This window comes from Lepidochelys kempii, chromosome 21, assembly GCF_965140265.1.
Source record: "Lepidochelys kempii isolate rLepKem1 chromosome 21, rLepKem1.hap2, whole genome shotgun sequence".
NCBI lineage: Eukaryota > Metazoa > Chordata > Testudines > Cheloniidae > Lepidochelys > Lepidochelys kempii.
In genome coordinates this window covers 13,473,882-13,499,230 of record NC_133276.1, presented here as the reverse complement: position 1 = coordinate 13,499,230, position 25,349 = coordinate 13,473,882, and the positions used below count along the sequence as shown (strand labels likewise).

General features: G+C 49.4%; 1 protein-coding gene across 1 annotated transcript; it reads right to left on the bottom strand.

Annotated features, from left to right (window-relative positions):
• Positions 1-1,429: 1,429 nt before the first annotated feature.
• On the bottom strand, positions 1,430-25,075 carry ALX3 (ALX homeobox 3). The gene is made up of 4 exons (XM_073320418.1): positions 24,772-25,075; positions 10,552-10,865; positions 4,818-4,946; positions 1,430-1,768 (listed from the first exon to the last, which is right to left on the bottom strand). Exons 1-4 carry the CDS (start codon positions 25,073-25,075, stop codon positions 1,451-1,453), a joined length of 1,065 nt encoding a protein of 354 aa, XP_073176519.1. The 3' UTR covers positions 1,430-1,450.
• Between the last annotated feature and the right edge of the window lie 274 nt (positions 25,076-25,349).

Here is a 25,349-nt window from a genome sequence, read left to right as displayed (position 1 = left end):
TCACACGGCAGAGGGGTGTTCCTGAAGCCTGGTTGCAAGCACGGGGGCTGGGACATTGATGTTGGTGATCGCTGTACGTGAGTGAAAGGAATGAGAAAGCAGGGAGCAGGTGAGCAGACCGCGAGAGGCGCCATAGGAGTGTGGCCCTGGGAGGAAGCCAAGAGAGAGGACAGCTTTTGGGCAGAGTGCTGGCTGGAGGGGCAGGTGTGGAAATTCTGAGCCAGGAACATTGCTTGTTCCTGCAGTGTTCAGGAGAAGAGGGCTCTGTGCATTCTTAGTAAACCACCAGGATTGCACCAAAGAATATACCTGGCTCGTAGCATCAATTTTTCCTCCTACTGGAAACGACCCTTACCCAGCAAGGCCTCAGGTGCTGGCTAATGGCTCAGACCAAAGGGAAACCATTCTACTAAGAAATCTCCATCTAAAGCAGCTGCAGTTTGGGAGCAAATCCCCCATCCAGCCCCTGCACACAGGACGAGGCTCGGCTCCCCTCCTCTCCTTCCTGGGCTGGATGTATTTTTGTGGGGGCTTTCGGTGAGGTTATACTTGGGACCCCCCCCCTCCCCTCTCGCTAAGACCAGGGGCAGGTAGCAGAGCACAGCTCAGTAAAAGTGAATAGCAGCAGACTCCAGCGTTCCATGGTAAATGGGGGATCATCACCACCCCCACCCCATCAGCTCCTGCCTCTTTCCTTCCCCACCCTGTCCCTGCCCATGGAAGTGCTTGCCGGAGGGGAGTCAGGGCTTTGAAGAAGCGTCTTGGTGCAGTGGATTATGGGAGGAGAATCTCCAGTGGCTTCTCCCACTCAGGAGAAGGGGACATTGGGTTGGGTGGGAACTAAGGGGACAGCTGACTGTGCCATTCCTGGTCCCTTTTCCCTGAAGAAGCGTGTGTGGGTCTGCACTGGATGTTTCCACCCCCTACAATGTCTCAACCCCACCAGTGATGGCCACAGCACAGGTAGGACTCTCCGGCCCACTGGCATTTTACCCTAACAGAGACTGTCTACACAACACGGTGATAAGGTCTTGTCTACACTAGGGTTCCTGCAGTTGCTACCACTGCTTTTGGCTCCCCCTGGAGGCAGCCTGAGTGGGAAGCGTGGGGCAAAAAGGTCCCATTGCAGAGCAAGCCTGAGGGATTCTGGAAGGAGGGAATCAGAGTTGGAATAAGAGCTTTCCAGCCTCTGTAGAAATCTCCTGGGGGCTGACTCCAACACCTCAACGCCAAGACAAGGAGAAAGATGGCCGCTGCGCTCCTCAGTTCGCATTAGCCCTGGGATCCTGTCTGAGGTGCCAGCTGCTTGGCCTGGAGTGCAGGGAGGCTGAAGGGAAGGGAAGAGCACAGACTGGGAGCTCTCTCTACCCCGTGTGGAAAGTTGGCTTCAAAGAGCTGCCTACCACCTGCTGGGTGGGTTGTGTCCTCAGCCGAGCTCCTTCCAGGGTGATCACGTGGTCCAGTTAAGCAGGCTGGCGGGCTCTTTGGATTTCACTCTCAGCGTGACCAGGCCCGGGGACTTGTAGTCGTTGTCCGGCGGGGGCTGAAAGCCGTGGCTGCCGAGGGAAGGGGGGAAGCCGTGGATGGAGTACAGGTTGTTGATCCCGGGGTGTTGGTTGGGAGAACCAGGGATGCCCGTGAATCCGGCAATGTTCCCATGGGCATGCGGGTATGGAGACACGCAGGGGGAAGGGATGCTCTCGGGGGGCATGAGGCAGGGTCCTGCAGGGCTCCCCGATCCGGCGCTCGGCCACAGGTTATTCTGCAGCTGAAACAAGGGAAAACAGACAGACAAGGCTGGGTTAGCTGCTGACTGGTCTGGAGGGCGTGCTGTCCCTCCTGCATGCCTGCTGCGGGGGATGGAGTGCAGCTGAGTGCAAGTCAGAATTTCCATCCCAGGGGGAATTCCACTGGTTCAACATCCCAGTTTAATCTTGAACTGACCCCAAACGAAATGTTCTGTTTCCGTTTTCCTAACAACCATCGAAATTTCGAGTCACAAGTGTTAAAATGAGTCCATTCAACATTAAACTATATTCCCATGTGGGGCACGCTGCCTCTTGGGCGTTGCCGTTTGGGTCTGAGAAGGACCTCGGTCTCTCCTGGACGCCTTGGATGGACTACATTTCACATGATACCCCTCCACCAGTGGGGAGATAGTGTGGTATCATGGGAGATTGTGCAGGGGTGTGTACCCCCTCAGAGGCCAATTAACCCATCTGGCTGCACCTGCAGGGTGGGCCAGGCATTATTTAAGATGAAGCCCAGCTGGGGATGGAGCTAAGTGGTAACTAAAGAGAGGAAGCCCAGATCAGAAGGGGCTGCATTGTGAGAGGGAAGAACTGTGCGGTCACTCCCTGGGATTCGAGCGTGGAGAGACTGGAGAGTCAAGAAGGAAGCCCAGAGCGGAAGAGTTGGCCCTGGGATCCCCTCCTGAGTAGAGAAGTCTACTAGGAGGCCGAGAGAGATATGGAGCAGGCACAGGGGTGTAACAGGCTCTGGTGATGAGCCCTGATAAAGGGGCAGAAAATCTGGACTTCCAGGGGTCGAGCCCAGGGAGGAGTTCCTCTGAGGAACTGAGCAAGAGAAACTTAGGAGGGATGAAAGGTCAAGCCCGAGAAGTTGGTTTAAGTTTGGGATATGTTGGGGGATTCCCGAGGAGAATCCTGCCCTGAACGAAGGGTGAATTTAGAGAGGCTGTGGGAGAGGCTACAGTAGGATGAAAGTCCAGGAGACAGCAGTTTGAAGGAGCAGACCTTGGCTGCAGGGATAGGGTCCCTGGACTGGAACCCAGCATAGAAAGTGGGTCTGGGCTTCCCCCACCAGTCACTGGGGAAGGTGGGGAAGCCCCTGAGAAGGGGATATAGACTGCTGGAAGCCCTGAGAAAAGGGTGTATACACCATGTCACCCAGAGCTGGGGGCCAAAGGCCTTTTGTAATGACACTGGACTGTTCTGTGTTGAACTTTCTGTTCCCCTGGAAAGGGTGGAATTAAAACATGATCTGGCTGGAGGCCAGCGTCACGAGAAGACAGACCCTGCAGGACCAAAGCGAATGTCGGCAGCGGTGCTAGAGGGAAAAGCATTACTACACCATGCCCAGCCACGAGGGGGCGCTCCAGCAGTGAGTTGACCCTTCTACAAAGATGTCATCTAGCCAGGAAAACTGGCCCATAGGAGAGCATGGGGGCATCAGGCCTTCTACCTACAACTCCCGTGAGGCAATGCCCCACAATAGGGAAATGCTGTTTCAAGTTGAATTGGCCCCAAATAGTTTGTTTCAGTTTTGCTTAACCAAAAATCAGAAAATTTCAGAAAAAAACAAAATTTCCCCGTCGAAAATGTCAAATGTTGTGGAAACGGTATTCTCCATCGATAAATTGTTGGGAGGGAAAAGGGGCTGTCCATAAATTACATCGCACAGTAAGGAGTGGCTGGGTCCTTAACTCTGCTCGTTTGTTTCAGTTTTGCAAAATGTTTACAAGGGCTGGGCGGGTCTTGAAAATCAGCAAAAAAGGGTGTTACGTAATTTAAGGACGCAATTTAGGTCTGGTGTTCCCAGGGCATAGGAGAGCCCCGGGGATAACACTGCGAGGAGCGGTGGGTTCCTTGCTACATAACTCCCAATGCCGGAGCTGCACGTTCTTCTGCCCTGGAACATTTGACCCGAACCTGTGAGTGCCCTTAAATCCCACCAACTTTGTGTGATCGGGCACCTAATGAGAGGGCAGAGAGCAGAAATCTTAGAGGGGTCCACTAATTACTGGGTGACATTCAATGGTAGAAATGGTCTTAAGTACTCAGTCAACACTGTCTTTCCAGTGCCCCAGAGTTCTGGTGTGTTTGGATACACGCATTTGGCACTCGAAAACTAGGGGGTCACTCATGAAATTGATCATGCCCACGCTGTATGGGGCTCCAGAGAGAAATGATCACGCTCCCAAAGTCCTATTCCAGCATGTGCAGGGGGTGGTGTAAAATCTGGGATGGAGTTTCTGAGAGGGGCCAGACTTGTCTTTAGTTGACTCTGGCCAGGAGCACTGGGGGACAAGAGAAGTGTCTCCAGGGCATTAGAAAATAGAGCTTAGCCAGTAACTATGATTTTTGTTTGTTTGTTCCTGGTGATTTGGCTGAACTGAAGAACAAAAATAAAATAATGTTTTGGGGTCAAATGAACCAGTTTGTTTCATTTTGAAGATGTGGGGGGGGGTTGGTTTTTTACCTGTTAAAATAATTCATAAAAGTAAAATTGGAAACAAAAAGTCATTTTGCATCAAAACGTTTCATTTCAAAAATGTTGAAATGAAATGTTTTGACTTTTTCTGAAGGGTTTGTTTGTTTCTGACTGAAACAATTTGGTGAATTCGATGCGAAATGTTTTGGTCGACCCAAATCTGCATTTTTCAGGGGGAAAAAAATGTTTAATCTGGAAAAATTTCTCCCAGCTGTCTTAGAAATATGAAGGGTGAATGTGAAGGCAGCACCAGTCGGGCTATTCTGCTGTGTTTATCCCTGGTCTGCGGGGCCAAGGGCTTAGGGGGATACTGGGGAAGTGTGAGATTCCCCAGTGAAGCGATTCAAAAGGCTTGGAAATGGGGCGTAATATGGTGTCACTCTGATCTGCTGCATTATTCTCCCTTTATGAGGGAGATTAGGGCCCCCTTGTCTTCTCATTTACATGGTGTCAATCTGAAGTAACTGCATTGATTTGAGTGGAGCTAATCTAGATTTACGCTCATGGACGTGAAATCCTAATTTGGCGCAGCACGTTCTGATGAGGGTGAGGTCTGGCCACTGTTCCTGATTCTGTCTCAGTACCTGAGGGTAGTTTTCAGCCCTGGGCAGGGCAGAGATGTCATAGGTGGCCACGAAGGGATTTCTCGCCTCCTGGATTTTCCCATAACGTTCTCGTTTCCGCCACTTTGCTCTCCGGTTCTGGAACCAAACCTGGGGGAACAGTGCAAATCCCAGGTGAGCTGAGACTGTCAATCAACACAGAGACACTGAAACAGCCAAGGGTCAGACCCAGCAGGGACCCAACTGAAAGTGATCAACTTTAGACCTATCATGACCTTACGGGGGGGCAGGAGACTGGAGACACCCAAGGAATACAGGGTTTATGTTGGTATCTGTCTGGGCCTTAGGGGGCAGTGCAGTGTCCGGGGTTCCACTGGCATATGGGGTATGGTGTAGCGGACTCTGCCACTTTATTAGCACAAAACTTATTTTGTCTGGTAAGTGGGTTTAGGGGACCCTGCAGTGGAATGTGGGGTACTTGCATGCATTGGTTCCTATCTGAGCTATAAATGGGTCCATATGGTGCATGTGATTTTGGCGAGGGGATGGAGGCACTGGCAGGGTGAGCACTGGGCAAGCTTCCATCTTCCAGTGCACCTCGGTCCTCACCTGGCACCGCGACTGCACCATCCCTATTGCTCTCATTTATGGAGACCATTCGGAGCGCTAGATTCCGTGGTGGTCTCCTGGGTTCATTTCTGGTCCCATTCGGGGTTGGTACAAGACCACCAAACACATTTCCACCCATGGCCTGACAAAAGGATTGAGCCCAAGTCTTACCTTAGCCCAGATGAAACCAGCTAGCCCCAGAAAGTTACCTTCCATTGTGATGTTGGTGATGGGCTGTACAAGCCCCACACCAGGCAAGAAGGGGTTGAAGGAACAGCTTTGGGGTCAGGCATGTCAACCATGGAGGAGAGGAGCCTTAAAAGGGAAAAGCCCAGTTGAAGAGGGCCAAGCCTAGGGAGGTGGACAGATCTCTCCCAACTAACTCCCAGCAAGAAGCACCACGGAGCCAAAGCTGGCAGAGGGTTACTGCAAATGCTACCCGGAGGATGCTGAGCAGGGCCATGGCTTATCCAGTGTCCCCCCAGAGGAGGGAGACCAGGGATGTGTCTGGGCTATTTTTGCATTGTGTCTGTCTTATGTTACCATTCCCCGAGGGCTGGGGGAAAAGGCCTAGAGGCGGGCCACAGTAGGAAGAAGACTGGGGAAGAAGGAAGAGGTCAGAAGAAGCAGATCTTAGAAGCAGATCTGCTCCAGGGTCCTGGGCTGGAACCCAGACTAGAGGTAGGGAATCCAGTCTCTATAGGCCACCATGGAAAGGCCTGGTGAAGGTCCTGGGCAAGAGCCATAGTTGGCCTAGAGTCGGGCTGGAGCCCTGGCAGAAGGCTGCTGGACTGTTATTGGACTCGTCTCCCCCTTAACTCAGAAGGGGTGAGATTAGAAATTGACCTGGCTGGAGGGCTGAGTCACGGGACCAAGGGCCACCGGCAGACCTGAGGGCTGGTCAGTGCGGCAATGGAGAGGGAAAAACCAACAGCATCATACCCAGCCACAAGGCAACGCACTGGCTGGTGAGTCACTTCGTCAAACTGATCCTTTAAGAGCATGGGCTGTGAGCGGTGGGTTGATACCGAGGCATGGAGCCCTTCGTCTTGTGGCCAGCAGATCCGATGCTGTGCAGATCGGCAGCGTCTGAAAGCCTTTGCCACGATGTGTCTGGTGGCTGTCGGTCCGGTTCCTAGCTGACAGGCATCTACAGCACACAAGGAGCCCTAGTGATACCATCGCTATCTCGCCCCCTTGTTGGCAGTCTCAGAGGTGCCAAGGGTTGAATGGACCATGGAGAGATGACAGCAGTAGGGCTGGTCCCTCCAGTTCATGGCTGAGGCTCATCTGTCAGATGGAGTTTGGAGCAAGCTTATGCTGCTTTCCCTTGCTGTACCTGCTCTCTGGATAACAAAAGGACTTCAGTCTCCAGGGCTGTCTGCCTTTTAACTGGCACTGAATTCAACAGCAGAAAGGAGGAAGACGTCCTTTCTCTCCCATAACATACAGAGCACAGGTTCCTGGGGTGACTACTTATTTTTATATCCTCGTTATGGCCTTGTCTACGCCCACAAATTAAGTTGGCCTAGCTCCATCACTCAGGGCTGTGAAAAAATTCGCCCCGGTACGACATAGTTAGCTTGATCTTACCCTCACTGTAGGCGCAACGAGGTTGATGGAAGAAGTCTTCCGTCCACCTAGCTACTGCCTTGCAGAGAGGTGAATTAATTACAGTGATGGGGAAACTCTTCCGTTGATGTAGGAAGCACCCACAACGCTGTAGCTGTTCTACTGTAAAATGGACCCACCCTCTGGAAGTAGTCAGATGCTTCCTATGAATAGCTGCAGCCTACAGGCGGTTACCACACACACAACCTCTATTCATGCGTTCCTGGGTCTCAGATTTCCCCAAGCTGCTTCTATTCTGATGTACTCCAGTCCATTAACAGTGAGTATATTCACAGGGGTCTAGCCTCGGCCTGGAGGAACTAGCTGCGGGTTCTCCGTCTGATGGTACAGGCATCACTGTCCTGGGATGCAGTGATGGTGCAAGCCTCGGATGATGACGGCAGTTTGGTGCTATCTAGCAAGATGCTGGTAACGGTGTCTCTGGCAGGCGCTAGAGATGCTGAGGTTTCAGTGGGGCTGTCTCAGGAAGTGCCAGTCTGAGGTTGCTAGCACTTCAGTTACCACCTCAAATAACTGCATTCAGGGGAATTTCCCAAGATAGCATTGCAGGTATCTTCCTATGGGCTTGATGCAGGGAATCACTGGGGGAGGGTCTCTGGCTTTTGCTGTGCAGAAGGTCAGACTAGATGGGCACCTTCTGGGCTTAAAATCTGAGTCTATAGCTAGGAGGGCCTCTCCTTGGCTGACCTCTTTCTGACTCTTCGCTTATTCCACTAGCTGCAGCACTGACTGTTAGAGATGAACCCAAGCCTCAGTCTGAGATCCAGGTGTCCCTGAACCATTCAGATCCAGATTAGAACTTTCTGACCGGCCCCTAACTGTGTAACAGGCCAAACCAAAACCCTGGGACCAAACTCTGGGCCCTTTCAGATCTGGCTCTCCACACCCATCTCACAACGTCCCGTTCCTTTAAACTCTACATCCATTTCTGCCCTGAGCTGGTAAGTCACTTCACCTCCCTGTGCCTCAGTTTACCCACCTGTAAAATGGGAAGAATGCTACTGACCTCCTCTGTAAAGTGCTTTGAGGTCTCTAAATGAAAAGTGCTGTATAAAAACTAGGAATTATTATTATTCTGTCCCCAAAGCAAACAACCGCAGCCTCCTTTCCATCACACTTGCTTCAACTCTCCTTAGTCTCCTCCGACGGCTGCCACCAGGGGACACCACTAGCTTCTCCCCAGAACCCATCCTGCCTCAGAATGTGCTTCCCAGCTAACTCTGTAGCTGTGGCAGGCTGGGTGACAAAGCATATCCTGGTGGAGTCCCCGCATATGAGCGCGGGCTCAGACACACTGGCCTGTTACATCCCCCTCTCCGCTGACGGGACATTCTCCCTCACCCAGCATTACATTTGCAGACTGGCTCGTCCTCTACAGTGATATTTAATAACCAGAGTGGCGAGGCTGCGCGGATTCCTGTCCAGATGTGTGTTTGTAGCTCTGAGCGCCAGTTTCTCCTGTTGCTTTCGATCATCACTCGCACTCACTTCATTTTGCACATTCCTAGAGGCATTCCTGCAAGCCAACTTTTCTGGCTTTCCAGTGTGAGACTGAAACCACATGCCAATGCCTGTGGGGAGAGTTAACCCTGCTGATGTGAAGGGGGTGCCAGAGGAAAAGCTGGGCTGCTCCAAGCTGTATGCCCAGGTCTCCTTGGCGTGGCCTCTCCATTCAGCGAAGGGATAAGTTATCCACTCCAGTCCAGTCCCTATGCATGTCCTGGGGATGCCAGTGGTAGAAACCCTTTAGCTGGGTTGAAAGGTGCTGTATAAATGCAAGATGGTGCTGTTATTAAAAGAAAGACATTGAACAAGAGTTTAAACTTTGTTTGCAGAGTTGTTGTAGCCATGTTGGTCCCAGGATATGAGAGACACAAGGTGGGTGAGGTGTAGTATCCTTTATTGGACGAACTGTTGTTGTTGAAAGAGACAAACTTTGGAGCTACACAGAGCTCCTCTTCAGGTCTGGGAAATTTAAGTATCACAGCTAAATACAAGATGGAACAGCTTGGTAAGCATAAGAATTTAACACATGTTGCAAGAGACCATTCAAGATGAAGAGGGCAATTAACACCTCTACAGTCACAGAACAAAGGAGGGATAGTGAGTTACAGATTTTTGTTATGAGAAGTAAATCCAGTGTCCATGGCTTTTAGCATCTTGCAAAGTTCTGAATTTAAGCTCCCAGGCCTGTCTTTAGAAGGTATTGTGCAGGTGTCCTTTGAGGACTAGGACTGAGAGGTCACCTATAGAGTGGTCGTTTTGTGAAAAGTTTTCACCCGCAGGTGACAGGGAGTGTTTCTTTTATGATTTTTCTATGTGAGTTCATTTGAGAGCATAGGTTTCAGAGTAGCAGCCGTGTTAGTCTGTATTCGCAAAAAGAAAAGGAGGACTTGTGGCACCTTAGAGACTAACAAATTGGTTAGTCTCTAAGGTGCCACAAGTCCTCCTTTTCTTTTTGAGAGCATAGTGATTGTCTGGTTTCAAGTTGTTGAGGCATTTGATGCAATGGATGAGGTATGCCCCATGTTGTGATAGGCATATGTAGGACCCAGGGACCTTGAAAAGTGTGGTGTGTGTGTGTGTGGGGGGGATTTATCATTGTAGCAGTAGAGATATGTCTGCAGGTTTTGCATCTGTTGTTATGACAGGGTCTAGTGCTGCTTTGACTTGGTGTGTCTTGGTCTGTGAGAAGCTTGCTTCGGATAGTGAGCTTGGTGAGTCTGGGGGGTTGTTTGAAGCCAGAGGAGCGGTTTTAGAGAAGGTTCATGGGTTCAGAGTGGGTTCAGGATGTGGTCCCTGTCGATTATGGGCTTGAAGTTGTTTGACGATACCCTGTGTGGGTTCCAGAAATTGGTCCAATAAAAGATATTACGGAGGGTGGAATGTGGCAGAAGTTTAACAGCAGACCCTACAGGAATGCTTCTTGGCCTTTTAGGAAAAGAGGTAAAGATGGCTTTCATAGCCATCTGAGAATACAGGCGGACTTCAGGGAGACAGGCTTGTGCCTAGGTCCAGTACAATGCCGAGCACTTTAGAACATGAGACGATTGCTAGAGAAAGATCGGTTACAATGTAATTATTCCGACTGGAATTTGCCCTGGACGCTGGGATTAACCAGCCTTCTCTAGGCCAAAATACCACAATGGGATATTTAATGGGCCCAAATGGCCGTGGCTCCCTCCATTTTACAAAGCTGGTACTCCAGCAGACAGCGCCCTATAGCACCAGGCTGTGTTCGTTTCAGAGACAGAAGAAGGAACACTGACACTATGTAAGCATCTCTTGGCAATCTTCCAATCCAAGTACCAACCTGGCCTGCCCCTGCTTGGCTTGTACAATCCCAGGTGAAGTGATTAGTAGGGTGGCAAAGGCCACTTTACTTTGTGGAAAGGAGCAGGGGGCCTTGCAGAAATCATAGAAGATCAGGGTTGGAAGGGACCTCAGGAGGTCATCTCGTCCAACCCCCTGCTCAAAGCAGGACCAATCCCCTGCCTGCCCCTCGTTCTCTTACCTGGACCCTGGCTTCTGTTAGGTCTGTCCTCAGTGCCAGCTGCTCCCTGGCATACACATCGGGGTAATGGGTTTTCTGGAAGACCTTCTCCAGCTCTTCCAGTTGGAAGGTGCTGAAGGTCGTCCTGTTCCTTCTCTTCTTGTTCTTGTTCTTGGTTAGCTCCATGGCGTCAGTGAGCTCGGGGGAGATGTGCTCCCTCAAGCTGCCCAGAGAAGCAGCCGGGGAGCAGCTGAGATCAGGGGCTTCTTCCAGCTGGGCTCTGCAGTCTGTGGGCACGGGGTGGTACCCCTGCCCTTTGGCGCTTTTCGTTCCAGCTGCAGTGGGAACACACAGAGCAGTGGGTTAAGGAATCACAGAGCCATGATGTTGCTTGCTTCCCCTACCCCTCAAACGTTGCTCTCTGTGGATGTTCTAAACTATTCCGGACCCAGGAGCTTGGCTGCTGGCTCTGAATAAATTCATGGAGCACACATTCCAAGTTCCCCCTTAAACACTGAAACAGCACCACGGGTCTGGGGCGGGTGCAGAGAGATTAGGGCCTGTATTTCTGGGGGGAAATCTCCTCCGTGCCCCATCAGGCAAGAATTAAGGACTCCTGTAACTGAATGGCTCAGCCTTGGGGTGGGGGAAGGCAGGGCTGGTGGGATTTGTGGATGAAATCATTAAAAGGGGGAAGACACACCAGGACAGATAGTGGGTCCAAATCCATCTTGCCGACGACTGCAATATACCCAGAGGGGAAAGACTACTCCTCTGTTGGGGAATAGGTGAAAGCTCAGAGCCAGCGAGTGAGGCCCAGGTTTTCTCCTGGGGGAAGCCAATGAAGGGCTAGGGTTACAACACCTTTTTGGGTAGTAGACAGCGACTCAGGAGACCAGAGTTCAGTTCTCTGCTCTGCCACTGAGCTCTGTGTGACCTTGGGCAAGTCAAGCAACCCTGTGTCTCAGTTCCCCTTCTGTCAAATAGAGGTAATAGCCCTTCCTAGCTCCTTCCTTAAAGAGTGAGAGTCACTTGGGTACTAATGTGATGGAGGCCACATAGGAATTCCATCATGATTTCAACAATTTCCATCCCACCGTCAACCTCAGCCTGGACCAGTCCACACAAGAGATCCACTTCCTAGACACTACGGTGCTAATAAGCGACTGTCACATAAACACCACCCTATACTGGAAACCTACTGACCGCTATACTTACGTACATGCCTCCAGCTTCCATCCAGGACAAACCACATGATCCATTGTCTATAGCCAAGCTCCACGATACAATTGCATTTGCTCCAACCCCTCAGACAGAGACAAACACCTACAAGATCTCTATCAAGCGTTCTTACAACTACAATACCCACTGGCTGAAGTGAAAAAACAGATTGACAGAGCCAGAAGAGTACCCAGAAGTCACCTACTGCAGGACAGGCCCAACAAAGAAAACAACAGAACGCCACTAGCCATCACCTTCAGCCCCAACTAAAACCTCTCCAACGCATCATCACAGATTTAGAACCTATCCTGAAAAATGATCCCTCACTCTCACAGATCTTGAAAGACAGACCAGTCCTCACTTACAGACAGCCCCCCAACCTGAAGCAAATACTCTCCAGCAACCACACACCACACAACAAAAACACTAACCCAGGAACCTATCCTTGCAACGAAGCCCTATGCCAACTCTGTCCACATATTTATTCAAGTGACACCATCATAGGACCTAATCACATTAGCCACACCAGCAGGGGCTTGTTCACCTGCACATCTACCAATGTGATATATGCCATCATGTGCCAGCAATGCCCCTCTGCCATGTACATTGGCCAAACTGGACAGTCTCTATGCAAAAGAATCAATGGACACAAATCTGAGATCAGGAATCATAACATTCAAAAACCGATAGGAGAACACTTCAACCTCTCTGGCCACTCAGTAAAAGACTTAAGGGTGGCAATTTTGCAACAGAAAAGCTTCAAAAACAGACTCCAAGGAGAAACTGCTGAGCTTGAATTAATATGCAAACTAGATACCATTAACTTGGGTTTGAAGTTAATAAAACTTGGAGTGGCTGGCTCTTTACACATATTCAATCTAATTCCCCATGTTAAGTATCCTCACACCTTCTTGTCAACTGTCTAAATGGACCATCTTGATTATCACTATGAAAGTTTTTTTTCTCCTGCTGATAATAGCTCATCTTAACTAATTAGCCTCTCACAGTTTGTATGGCAACTTCCAACTTATCTGTATGTATATACATCTTCTTACTCTATGTTCCATTCTATGCATCCGATGAAGTGGGCTGTAGCCCGTGAAAGCTTTTGCTCTAATAAATTTATTAGTCTCTAAGGTGTCACAAGTGCTCCTGTTCTTTTATTAAAACAGAGAGAGATTCTGTTATCTGCATTGGCCTAGAGCATGGTACATGTGTGTCTCCTGTCAATTTAACAGATGGGATTAGAATTGGAAAGAGTACAGAGAGAGGCAACAGAAATTATTAGGGGAAGGAAAAAGCTTCCACATGAGGAGAGATTAAAAGGAGTGGCACTGTTCAGCTTAGAAAAGGAACGACTCGGGAGGATATGAGAGAGGTCTATAAAATCAGGAATGGTGTGAAGAGAGTGAATGGGGAAGTGTTATTTACCCCATCACATAACACATGAACCAGGGGTCACCCAATGAAATTAATAGGCAGCAGGTTTAAAAGAAAGTGTACTTCTTCACACAACACACAGCCAGTCTGTGAAAGTTGTTGCCAGGGGACGTTGTAAAGGCCAAAAGTATAACTGGTTTTAAAAAAGAATTAGATCAGTTCATGAAGGATAGGTCCATCAATGGCTATTAGCCAGGATGGGCAGGGATGCAACCCTATGCTCTGAATGGCCCTAGCTTCTTTTTTGCCAGAAGCTGCGAGTGGAGCACAGGGGATGGATCACTATAATTGCCCTGTTCTGTTCGTTTGGGGAGGGATAGCTCAGTGGTTGGAGCACTGGCCTGCTTAAACCCAGGGTTGTGCGTTCAATCCTTGAGGGGTCCTTTTAGGATCTGTGGGGAAAATTGGGGATTGGTCCTGCTTTGAGCAGGGGGGTTGGACTAGATGACCTCCTGAGGTCCCTTCCAACCCTGATATTCTATGATTCCCTCTGAAGCACCTCATGATGGCCACTGTTGGAAGACAGGATACTGGGCTAGATGGACCATTGGACTGACCCAGTGCGGCCATTCTTATGATTATAGGACAATTATTGATGATGTTTTGATCCCCTTGCCTCCAACTGGAATTGAGGGCATGCAGAACCATTCATTCTAGGGCTTGCCCAGCTGCCTGCTGCTTCAGGGATCTCTGAGTCTTTAGCAATGGGATGGGTGAGGTATAATGAAGCAGGAGGCCAGGGGTGTGAAATGAAGAGTAAGGAGGGGAGCAGCTGAGCAGTGGAGGTTGGTGAGATGAATGGAGGCTAGTGAGCGGGATGAGTTAGGCGGAGTGCCCTTGCAGGGGCAGAGCCTCGGCTGGTGTAAATCAGCAACGGCTTCAATGGCGTTGCACTTATTTACACCCATTGAGGATCTGTCCCGAAGCACAGCCAAGATGAGATTGTCCCAGCCTGCCTAATGTGCTTCCCCCCACTCTTTCTCCATCTCCAGACGAGATGGACACAATATCTGTCTCGCCACCGACGGAGCAACATCTTGCCTGGTGTGGCAGCAAACAGACGCAATGCACAACCCTGACGCGTGGAGACGACTCCCTTCTTGCACGCCCTGGGTTTGCAGCCACTCAGCTACCACCTTTGCAAATGTGCAGGAGGCCAGGGGCTCCCCAAAGATCTCAATCTTTCTCCAGAAACTATTTGGAAAGAACTTCCCCATGCAAGCGATCCCAGCGCCTTTGAACGGCACTGCCTAGGGAATCTATTTCCCAGCCCGCATCAATTGTTTGAGGAATTGCTTTATACAAAACAGCCCGTTGGGGTCTGTGGCAATATATTTATGTTGCATTTTTCTCCCCCCGCCCCGTGTCTGGAATTTGTACTGAAATGTGTTGGAGGGAATAAATCAGAGCCACATACTGAAAGAGGAACTCAGGCTGTCTTTTCCAGCCGCAAGCCAGGAGCATTCTCTTTAGCACACGCTTGGCTGCGATGGTGACAAGCAGAACACAAGAGGGAACTGCACCAGTGGGGAAGGTCTTCTGGGGCCAGCCCCTTGGCTGGTGGAAATTGGCATCGTTGTCACCAGTGGAATGTTGTTGATTTTTGCCAGCCAAGGACCTGGCTCTTGGTCAGAAGCCAAAGTCTAAAATACCAGCGTGAGGGAGGCTGCAAAGGGGGCAGCAACCCGGCCTGCCCGTTCCAGGGAACGGCTGGTGTGTTGACGGGTCAGGCCTGGAATGTTCTGGGCCCTGAATCTTGATGACTGTTCCCTGCACTCTTACCAACGTGGGCAGGCAAAACTTTCCCAGGTTATCCGGGGCTCTCGGTGGGGCCCACCCTGAAGCTGCCGTGCCAGCCCCTTTAACCTGCTCGGTGCCCTATTTCTGCATTGCCTGGGACATTTTACCCCCTCAGTCCCTCAGGGGAAAGGGGTTGCTAGGAAACTGCTTTCCTCACACCTGGTTCAACTCACCTGCAGGCTATTACTCTCAGCAGGTGCAAATGGGGCAAAGGGGCCCAGGGGAGGAAGAGGACTTGGTCTCAGCAGATGTGGACACCATGGAAGTTGGGGTTGGGGATGCCCAGAGGAAGCCCTGGGGCTGAAGTTCCGGTCCTGGTTTCAGTCTAGGGAATGCTTTCTTTCCTAATGGCATCCAGCCTTCTGGGGTTTCCTCTCCCCATCACGGTCTCTTTCTCCAGCAGAAAGGGCCCCAGGGCACAGAGCTTTAACTTGCTTTCTTGATATTGGGCCTGATCCTGCATGACTGGGGGCAAATGGGGATTTTGGTCGTGGGCTTCAGTGAGGGCAGGATTGGGCCCAATATTCTTTGCTTATCAGGGTCTCGTATAGGTTGAATGGGATGGACCCTGGCTCCTGTATAGACTGGATCCAGTCTGGATTGAATGGGAGGGGCCCTGGATCCTGTATAGACTCTATGCAGTGACCTGCCAGTCTGTGTAGACTGTGTGGGATGGATCCGATATGGATTAAATGGGACAGGCCCTGGATCCTGTATAGACTGTATGGGATGGATCCGGTACGGGTTGAATGGGAGGGGCCCTGGATCCTGTATAGACTCTATGCAGTGACCTGCCAGTCTGTGTAGACTGTGTGGGATGGATCCAGTATGGATTAAATGGGACAGACCCTGGATCCTGTATGGGATGGATCCGGTACGGATTGAATGGGTGGGGCCCTGGATCCTGTATAGACTGTGTGGGATGGATCCAGTGCGGATTGCATGGGACAGGCCCTGGATCCTGTATAAACTGTCTGGGGTGACCCGCTATCCTGTAGCGACTGTATGGGATGGATCCGGTACGGATTGAATGGGTGGGGCCCTGGATTCTGTATAGACTGTATGGGATGGATCCGGTACGGACTGAATGAGAGGGTCCCTGGATTCTGGACAGACTGTATGGGACGGGTCCTCTACCCGGGGTATGGCCTGGTGCCTTCCTTGTGGGCTATTCCTGTTCCGTCCCAGGGTTTGTTTTGCAGCTGGGCTCACAGAGCAGCCCCAGAGCTTCTGCCCCTCCCTCCCTCCCCCCCAAGAATTTCTGCGTCAGCCAAGGCGAGGTGCCGCAGGGTGGCTGCTGGCGCTGGGGTGAGCCGCAGACCGGCCTGTCTGAAGGTGCTGGAGAGAAAGTTCCTTTCAGATGTCTGCTGGAAAGTGACTGACCCCAGGCCGCCGAGGGCCTGCAGCTAAGCAGAGCGTTTACCTTGAAATATTGCATGAGATTCATTTGAATGGATCCATTGTAGCCTCTTTCTGTCTTGTCTTTCCCCTCCTCCCTCCTTTCTTCTCCTCCCCCCCCCCCCATCGCTTCTCTCTTCCTTTCTTCGCTTGTCAGCCGGCTCGTCTGTCCCTTCCGTTCTCCGCACCCGCCCCGAAGTCCCATTTCATTCCTCCACCTCATTTAACAAAACAAGAACAACCGCGAGGCTCTGGAGAACTAGAATGGCCGTCCAGGATCCGAATTTACACCGGATCTAAAGTCGGGATCTTGCACCTAGACCTAAACCTGAAAAAGGAAGGTCGACTCTTTCTTGTGTTCACTGGATGCCTTGAATCAATTTACAGAACTCAATCAATCGGAATTCGTGCACGTAACCCTAATAGGAACCCAGCGCCTCCCCTTTCTCTTAAACCGTTTCTAATTCGAATCGGCTCCTTCTCTCCCCAGACGAGGAAGTGGGTTTATTTAAGGAATTTCTCTTAATTAAACCAATTTGGGGTTTATCCGAACAGCCGAGACTGAGTTAGTTGTTTTGACTAATTCCCACCGGGGGCAATGTTTTCTCTGGAGGTAGACAACAGGACACTTTAGAGAGCTTTCTCTCTTTTCCACAGCTATGTTTATCGAGCTATTTCAAATACATAGCGACCGATATAGCAATTAAATTAGATAGTTGGGATGGATAAAAATACAAAGTCCTGGGTTTTCCCAATTTTATTTCCCCAGGTCTCAACAGAGGCAAACATTCAGGATTGAAGGGCGATCAATGGGACAAAATTTAGCAATGCCCTTAGCTGAGATTATATTTTTAAATTTGCAACGAGGGGGGTGACCCCAACTGTTATGTAAAGAGATGGGAGATTGTTCTGTTGAGCATGGAAAGATCCTTGGGCTGAATTGATCCCCCAAATTAGGGTGATGCCCCCCCCCCAAATCTGATCAACAAAATGATCCTGCCGTTTTTCTCCAGCTGCTTCTCTTTAACACACACTCCATTTCTATGGAGTCTGCGGATTTATACACAGCAACACGGGGACCTAAATCAATCAGGCAGGGTAATAAAGAAAATCAGAGACGAGAGAAGAAGTGGCTCCGCGGTGCTAGAGAGTTTCCCGTGTGTATTTTGATGGGCTCTTTCGACTCAGAGAAGACAGACGGGTTATGAAGCTGGCAGGGTGAGCCGCTGGGGAACAGCTCCACAATTCTCGGGTAAAGGGGAAAAACGCGGAGACCATTATTCGAGGGATGGGGGCAAGAGAGAAACTCTCCCGCCGTGGGGAGGAAATGGATACAGGCCTGTATACTCAGCCATCACCGCGGTATCTGGGCGCGCTAAGAAGTCAAGGGAGACCTGGCCCTGCTCCGGTTAGCCTGTGGACTAACCAGGCATCAAACCTAGTCAATTTCACCTCGTCAATGTCTCTTGGCTTAAGCAATTCCTCCCTTGCCAATTTCTTTCCTTGGCCAAAGCAAAAATCGGAGAGGGTTTTTTGTTTGTTGTTTTGTTTTTAATTGTACGTCCCACGCAATCTCATGGGGCGCTGGGGAAATAAACGGAGCAGAAAAGTCATCAGGGAATGAATGATTTCTGCCCAGGACCCTTATGGGCGGGGGAGCTTTGTGTCTGTCCTTGCTCAATCCTAGGGACAGCTGTGATTCCCCGCTCTGCTTTTGTACCAAAGACAAGCAAGGAAGCCACCCCCCGCATGAGAGAGATCGGCTTCGGGAGACGAAAGCAGGAAAAAGTGAGAGTCAAACTTTCCCTCTCACACTTTAAATCGCTCCCTTGTCCCTCTGCACTGGCGGGCCCGTTTCTCCTCCGCCCGTGCCCCTGTTTAGCGGCGAACCCCAGCGAGCCTGGTCAGAAGATTCGCCGCTCCCAGAATCTTCCCCCGTTTTCTTTTCAAAGGGGGAGCTGAGAACATGATTTGGGGGGGGGGGGGCAGCGCTGGGGCTGCTGGGTAAACCTCTGACTACAACTGTCTCCTGATAGCGGGGTGGGGGCTGCCATTTTTCTTCCACCCAGACCTTTTCTCTTTCTCTCCCCCCCAGCCTTTCTCTCTCCTCTCCTTTGTTTGCGGTACCTGCTTCCCCTTTCTCAGGGGCAGAGTTGTTTACACAGCCTGCTGCCTGCCAGTCTACAAGGGTCCGTCCATTCCAACTGCTTCTAATTAAGCTCAAACTGTGTTTTTTATCAGGAGGGCTAGATTCAAAGGGCGCAGACATGAAGGGCCACGTAGTAAATAGTTTCCTACAGCTGACCCTGTCTGGCAGGGAAGGAAATCAAGGGCTAGGGATTGCCCCGAATTTGGCTTTAAATATTTCAAGACCGTCCAGCGGAGACTCGCAGAAAGATTCGTCCCAGAATTTATGTTGTGCTTAGAGAAGCAGGGGGGCCTTTCATTTCAGCCCTGAGTTTCTAGTAATCCTCACCTCGGCTCATTTAGGAGGAAAGTGCCAGGGTGTTAAGTGAATCTGATGAAAGAGAAGAGGGGGAAAGGATAGTAAAATGGAACAGATTTAGTGCGCACTTGGGTTCAATATGAAACGCACAGACAGAGAGCTGCCTTTCTCAGAGAAGGGCGCGCCTCTATAAATCACCGCGGGTTGAAATGTTTCCACTGATCCAATTTTTCCCACGAAAATGGATTTTTTGCTATTGTGGACAAACTAAACTGGCCATGGAAGAGGTTAGTTTGTGTTACAAGAAATCTTCTTGGGCTTCCCCCCGAATGAGAAACCAAAACCTGAAACTTCTGTTTTCAAATCACTTTTTTTCTTTTGGTTTTTTGCTTGATCAAAAACAGGAAAAATCCCCCCCCCCGCCCCATGAGCAAATGAAATTAAAATATTTTGTTTGATTTTTTTTGGGGGGGGTGTGTGAAAAAATACCGCATTTCTGACCAGCACTATCTAATCTCTCTATCCTGTGTGATGGATCGCCAGGTGTGTATATGTATAGATAAATGCAAGTGGATATGCGCGTGTGTGTACACAATAAAAGATCAAATCCAATTCGGCAGCATTTTGGACTCTATAAACATGAACGAACTTCTGCCTAGAATACAGAGAAATGTCTGACTTTGCATGAGACCTACATTATTTTCATCTGAAGAATTGTTTACCCCTTTACACATATTTGTGTGGCTCGAGACCGAGAGAGACTGGGGATTAACAGACTGAGAATGATCGAGAATTATGAATAATTAGCATGAGAGAATTATTATTCTTGAGAATTAACATGTGATATAAATATGGACAGACGTTCCTACGAGGAAATACATCATCGAGAGAGGTACATAGAGGTTTGAAATTAATTCAGCAACTGGAACATGGTAACAGAGACGCAGAACCGTTTAGGGTTTTAGCCAAAATATGGGTACTGCTCTTCCAAATGGGATGGGAATGTTCTCGGATTTGCGCGGGTATATTTTAGACGCACAAATGCTAGATCCTCTGATGAAGGGAGCGGTAGCTCAGGAAAGCTGATGCTCAAATAAATGGGTTGGTCTCTAAGGTGCCACGAGTCCCCCTGTTCTCTTTGGGCTACAGACTAACAGGGCTGCTCCTCTGAAACCTACAGCCAGTAGCTGCGCCAGGAGAGAGTGTTGATTTGTGAAGTACTGTAGCCCCTAGGTGAGCATACAAAGCAAGGAGAAAGCGAAGGATGAATGCTTGCTTCTCTGGCCCAAAGAAGGGGGCTCTCCTCCCCAGCTTTACGGAGCAGCGCGGGGACAATAAGCCCGAGCTGCGTTTGCGTTTTGCAGGCTCTGGGGCTGCGGGGAGCGGCTCCTGCTCCCCCCCCCCCTTCGGGCCTGCGCTTTAATGGAAGATTCAACAAATGCCCCGTTTTCTGCCTTTGATTTCAGCAGCGGGGCCAGGGTCTATGACTGGGCTGCTGGGATGGGAAACGGGGCTTAAGCTCATCTGAAGGGAAAAGGATTTACATCTGGGGGGGGGGGGGTAGGAATTGCAGGTCGGGCAGGCTGGGTATCCATGTGTGGGAACCCCAACAGCACGGAGACACCTGATGCAATTGCAGGGCATTCCTTTCGGTAAGATGTAGTGTCATTATTTTAGTTTATTATGCGACTGCATTGTCACCCTGAGCTCACCCTTGGAACTCAGGGCCACTTTAACAAGAACAGTAACTGATCATTAACCGTTGGAACTCACAGCCACTTTTTAACCATAACAGTAATTAATAAGTGGCAGTGAAGTCTAGAGGTTATTTAATGGTGAAAAATGGAGTGAAAGAAGAACAATAACATTGGCCAATCTGGATATTCTCTACGCGAAAGAATAAATGGACACAAATCTGACACTAGGAGAACACTTCAACTTTTCTGGCCACTCAGTAAAAGACTTAAGGGTGGCAATTCTGCAACAGAAAAGCTTCAAAAACAGATACCAGCGAGAAACTGCTGAGCCTGAATTAAGATGCAAACTAGATACCATTAACTTGGGTTTGAATGGAGACTGGGAGTGGCTGGGTCATTACACATATTCAAGCTATTTCCCCATGTTAGGTATCCTCACGCCTTCTTGTCAACTGTCTAAATGGGTCATCTTGATTATCACTAGGAAAGTTTTTTCTCTTGCTGATAATAGCTCATCTTAATTAATTGGCCTCTTACTCCACCTTTTCATGTTTTCTGTATGTATGTGTATATATAAATGGGTTAGTCTCTAAGGTGCCACAAATCCTCCTTTTCTTTTTGGAAATACAGACTAACAGGGCTGCTCCTCTGAAACCTGTACATCTATCTTCTTACTGTATGTTCCATTCTATGCATCCCATGAAGTGAGCTGTAGCCTACGAAAACTTACCATAGAATATCAGGGTTGGAAGGGACCCCAGAAGGTCATCTAGTCCAACCCCCAAGAGCATTTATTATGCTCTAATAAATTTGTTAGCCTCTAAGGTGCCACAAGTCCTCCTGTTCTTTTTTTAATAACTGTATTGTTATGGCTGAAAGTCATTGTTGATGTTCTGTTATTCAGTTATTTTAACATCAATGCAACCGTCATTGTTATAATTAATTGGCATTTGATTATTATTATACTGGATGATTATTTTAGCTGTGTAATATTTTGTGTGTTGTGTTGTTTTCCTGCTGTCATCAGCATCATCAAAGTTTGTTGTATCGGTAGGTATCATTATGTTGTCTGTTAGTGTGTGTTGTTATTTGCCTTTTATTAGGTTGCATTAATGTCCGTAGAGTATTATCCTTCAGGTATATATTGTTTGTGTTTTATCATTTTCAAGTCTGGTTATTTTTAAGAGCTAGGTATTATGAAATAATAATACGTTAAAAACAATCCTATTCTAGATTAGATTATTATCCCCCAGCGTTGTGTTTTGGCTTGCAGACTGGTAGGTTTGGATTCATCATTATCTAACGCTATAGATCACCCGGCATTAATATCCAGGATGGTTTTCGGGCCAAAGGATCTAAGGGGCTTTGCAGATTTTCAAAGCATTAGGACGGCATTCACAGTCAATGTAATGCCCTCGCCTTCCGTGTTTTAACCCCTCTCTGTCCGAATCCTCTTGGGCAGTAATCTGAGTGTATAAATAAGGGGATTTTAAATAGCGCCCCAAATGCCAATTATCCGGGGCAAAGACAAGGAGACAAACGTGAGCAGCGAATTGTCAAGACAGGAAAGTAGCTTCTCTTCTCTCGAAAGCTTTGTGCGATTGCCAAGGAGCCCAGAACTTTTACAACCTCCCTCGCACCTCGCCTCGGCTTTTTCCATTCTTTATTTTCTGCACTGATTTCCCCCATCTCCTTTTGCGCTGCTCAGCTTCTGAAACTGCCCTCTTCGCTGGTGGAGAAAATCACTGTGGTATGCTCGCTTTGCATGGGAAAAAAAGCAAAGCCCAGGTCCACACCGGCTGCGGTGAAATCCCGGCTGCATCGAAGCCAACGGCAAAAATCCCATTGACTCCGGGGGAGCCCGGATTTGACCCCACAGTCCTGTGCTCCTCGTTCCCATAGACTTCAATAACAGCTTGCTTGCCTGAGCGAGGAAGATACAAGGGGGTTATTACACGGGATCCCCCAGTCTGCATCAGCAAAGGATGGAGCGGTGGGAGCAATCTCCATCCAGTTCCTTCCCACAGTTTTCAGTAGAAATTACAGGCACTCTAATTTCTATGTATGTATAATATTCCTTTCTTATTTCTCCAGGTAGAGCCCGCACCAACACGGCTGGATTCTCAAAGTCCGAATGCCCACACGCTTAACTTTGCCCACTGGTTCCTTGACTAAATCTGACTCTGCGCCACTGAAGTCAAGGGGAACTTTGGGAATAACTTACAAGGGGCAGGGTCTGCCCTACAGGGGAGACATTCTGCCCTCGCTGAAGTCAATGGCAAAACTCTCGGTTGATTTTACTGGGCTCAGGATTTCCCCCGTTGCCTGTAAAATTAAGCCCGTGCGTAAATCTTTGCGCGCAGGAGGCTGGCAAGAGCGCAATTCTTAATGAATTTCGATAATATTTGTCTGCACGATTTATGCAGCGTTGCACATCGCAGATGATTATTATGGTGATAATAAACCCCAGTATGTTCACATCTATTGTTAAGCACAATGTTGATCGTGGTAATACTTAACAATGGAATAGCAAATAATTTAAGCTAACCTGGGGTCCATAAAACGAAAACTGACCTCTTGATATATTGGTCTATCATAGGCAACATTCATTCACCAATAGACGTTTCTCTCTGCTTTCCTTTGTTTCCTAATATACCTTTCCCCAATTTTAATATTGCAGCACGTGGGGGGGACAGACGACGACCTTTTGTATCTATGACCAATTATTGTTAAAATCCAACAAATATGGAAATAGTTAGATCGATAGATGAAAAGGAAAGAAAACCACCACCCAGAGTTAAATATAAATACGAAGGAAATAACTGTTCCAGCATTTCAGGAAGGGCTTTTTTTTATTATTATTATTAGTTTAGACATTTTAGAAAGTGAATTTAAAAACACACACAAATAGAAACAGATGCGGGAAGGAGGGATAAGATGTGGAGTCAGAACAAGATTGAGAGGGAAAAAAATACTTTCCCTTCAAAGTTCCTTCGATTTCTGATCTAGCTGATCACAGAATAAATGTGTAGAAGCCAAACAGAAAGAGAGGAGAGAAAAGAAAGAAGAATGACCGAGAAGGACTATGTAAAATATCTTTCTTTGCTCTATGCGGTGCTTTGTCTATCTTTGAAAAAATGCAGGGAGTTTGATCCCGTGAGGATTATTACAATTTGGTGCTTGTCAATGCTAAGGAGAACCGGCAGAGAAAACAACTCGTTTGATTTTCCTGGAGTATTAGCGGGGATTTCTGTGAATTGCCAAACAAAGTTTATTTTTCAGTTTTAAGTTCAAATAAATTCCCTGGTCCTCTGTCCCACGTTCCCCCCTCCCCTTTGCAAGCGAGAGGTGGGAAATTTGCAATTTGCTCGGAGATCCCTCTGAAACCCCCCGACCTTGCAGGTTTGGCTTCAACGGGAGCTTTGCCGGAGGATTGCAGGGTCGACCCTGGAATCGAATGAAATGAGGGAGAAAACGGGACAGTTCTACCATGCAGGGGGGAGGGATGGGGGCGGATTGCACAGGTTCATTTGAGCTGCTTATTGCTCTGGAAAACAATGAGAGAAAAGCCCAGAACCGCTGTATAGTGTCTGAAATACAATCACTGGGCTCGGAGGGAAAATGCGAAGAGAAAGAAATAAGTATACAAGGAAGGAGAGAGAGATGAAAGAAAGGAACATACGAGGAAATAAAAAAGAAAGAAGGAGACGTACACTAAAGAAGGAAAGAAACAAACAAACAAGGAAGGAAGGAGGGAGAGACAAGAAAGAAAGCAAGAAAGAAAGAAAGCGAAGAAAGACAAGGAAGAGGACAAGCAAGACAAGGAGATAGAGATAAGAAAGAAACACACATACAAGAAAGAAAACACGAGAGGAAGAAACGTAAGGAAGGAGAGACAAGAAAGAAGGAAACAGAAGGAAGGAAAGAAAGAAACAGACAGACAAGAAGGAAAGACAGAGAGACAAGGGAAGCGCTATCCCAGGAAGGAAGGGGGAGAGGAGAAACAGATGGCAATGCGTTTCATAAACGGCTCTTCCTCCCCAGCAGTGGTTCTGTAACGCTTTTCAGAGAGATTGGCTAAAGTCACACAGTCCCCCCCTCGCCGGGTCCGGCTGCCCCAGCCCTGGCCGTCGGTGCCTGTGTGCAAGGCCACCTTCGCTCCCAGCACGGCCCCTTCTTACCCACCCCTGGCTATTCCTGCCCCCGGGAGGCCAGTGCAGGGCCCAGACCCCCCTTTACCTTCGGCCACGGCCTGGTAGAAAGCCTTCCCGTTGACAGACAGCGCCTGGTGGCTCGGGCTGGGGGACTCCAGGTATTTGTGGGCCGCTTTCTCCTGGGCTGGAGGGTCCGTGTCCGGGTAGCGGCCCGGCCTGGGGCTGAGCCGCAAGGGCTGCGGGGGAAGCGGGTGATGCTGAGGGGGGGTCGGTAGCTTCTGGGTGCCCTGGAAGGTGCGCCGCTGCAGGCCTGGAGCTGGGGGGGCTTTGCCTGCGGGCGGTGGCGGGGGTGCGCTGGGGCAGAAGGAGAGGCAGCCCTGCGCCTCCATGGCCGGCAGATAACGGGGCTGCGGGGACCCAGCCGCGGCGCAGACTTTGAGCCGAGCGGGGAGGGATCGCAAACCCCCTCCCCCCTCAGAAAACCGGGCTCAGCCTGACTTAAACCACTAGGGATCCAGTCACGTGCGTCCCTCATCAGGTTTATTAACTCTCTAATCCCAGCCCAGCCCCCTGGGCTAAAACAGAGGGACCAGGACTCCCCCTGGGCCTATCCTGCCTTCCCTCTACAGCCCGGTGGTCCTTATTGCCGCCCGCAGGCCTGAA

What these genes read in the sequence shown, in the direction of transcription:
- ALX3 (XM_073320418.1), bottom strand. Translation starts at nt 25,075, where the DNA reads ATGGAGGCGCAGGGCTGCCTCTCCTTCTGCCCCAGCGCACCCCCGCCA. An exon ending in CTACCAGGCCGTGGCCGAAG is followed by an intron (nt 10,866 to 24,771) that starts GTAAAGGGGGGT and finishes TTCCCACTGCAG; the next exon opens with CTGGAACGAAAAGCGCCAAA. An exon ending in TAACAGAAGCCAGGGTCCAG is followed by an intron (nt 4,947 to 10,551) that starts GTAAGAGAACGA and finishes CTGTTCCCCCAG; the next exon opens with GTTTGGTTCCAGAACCGGAG.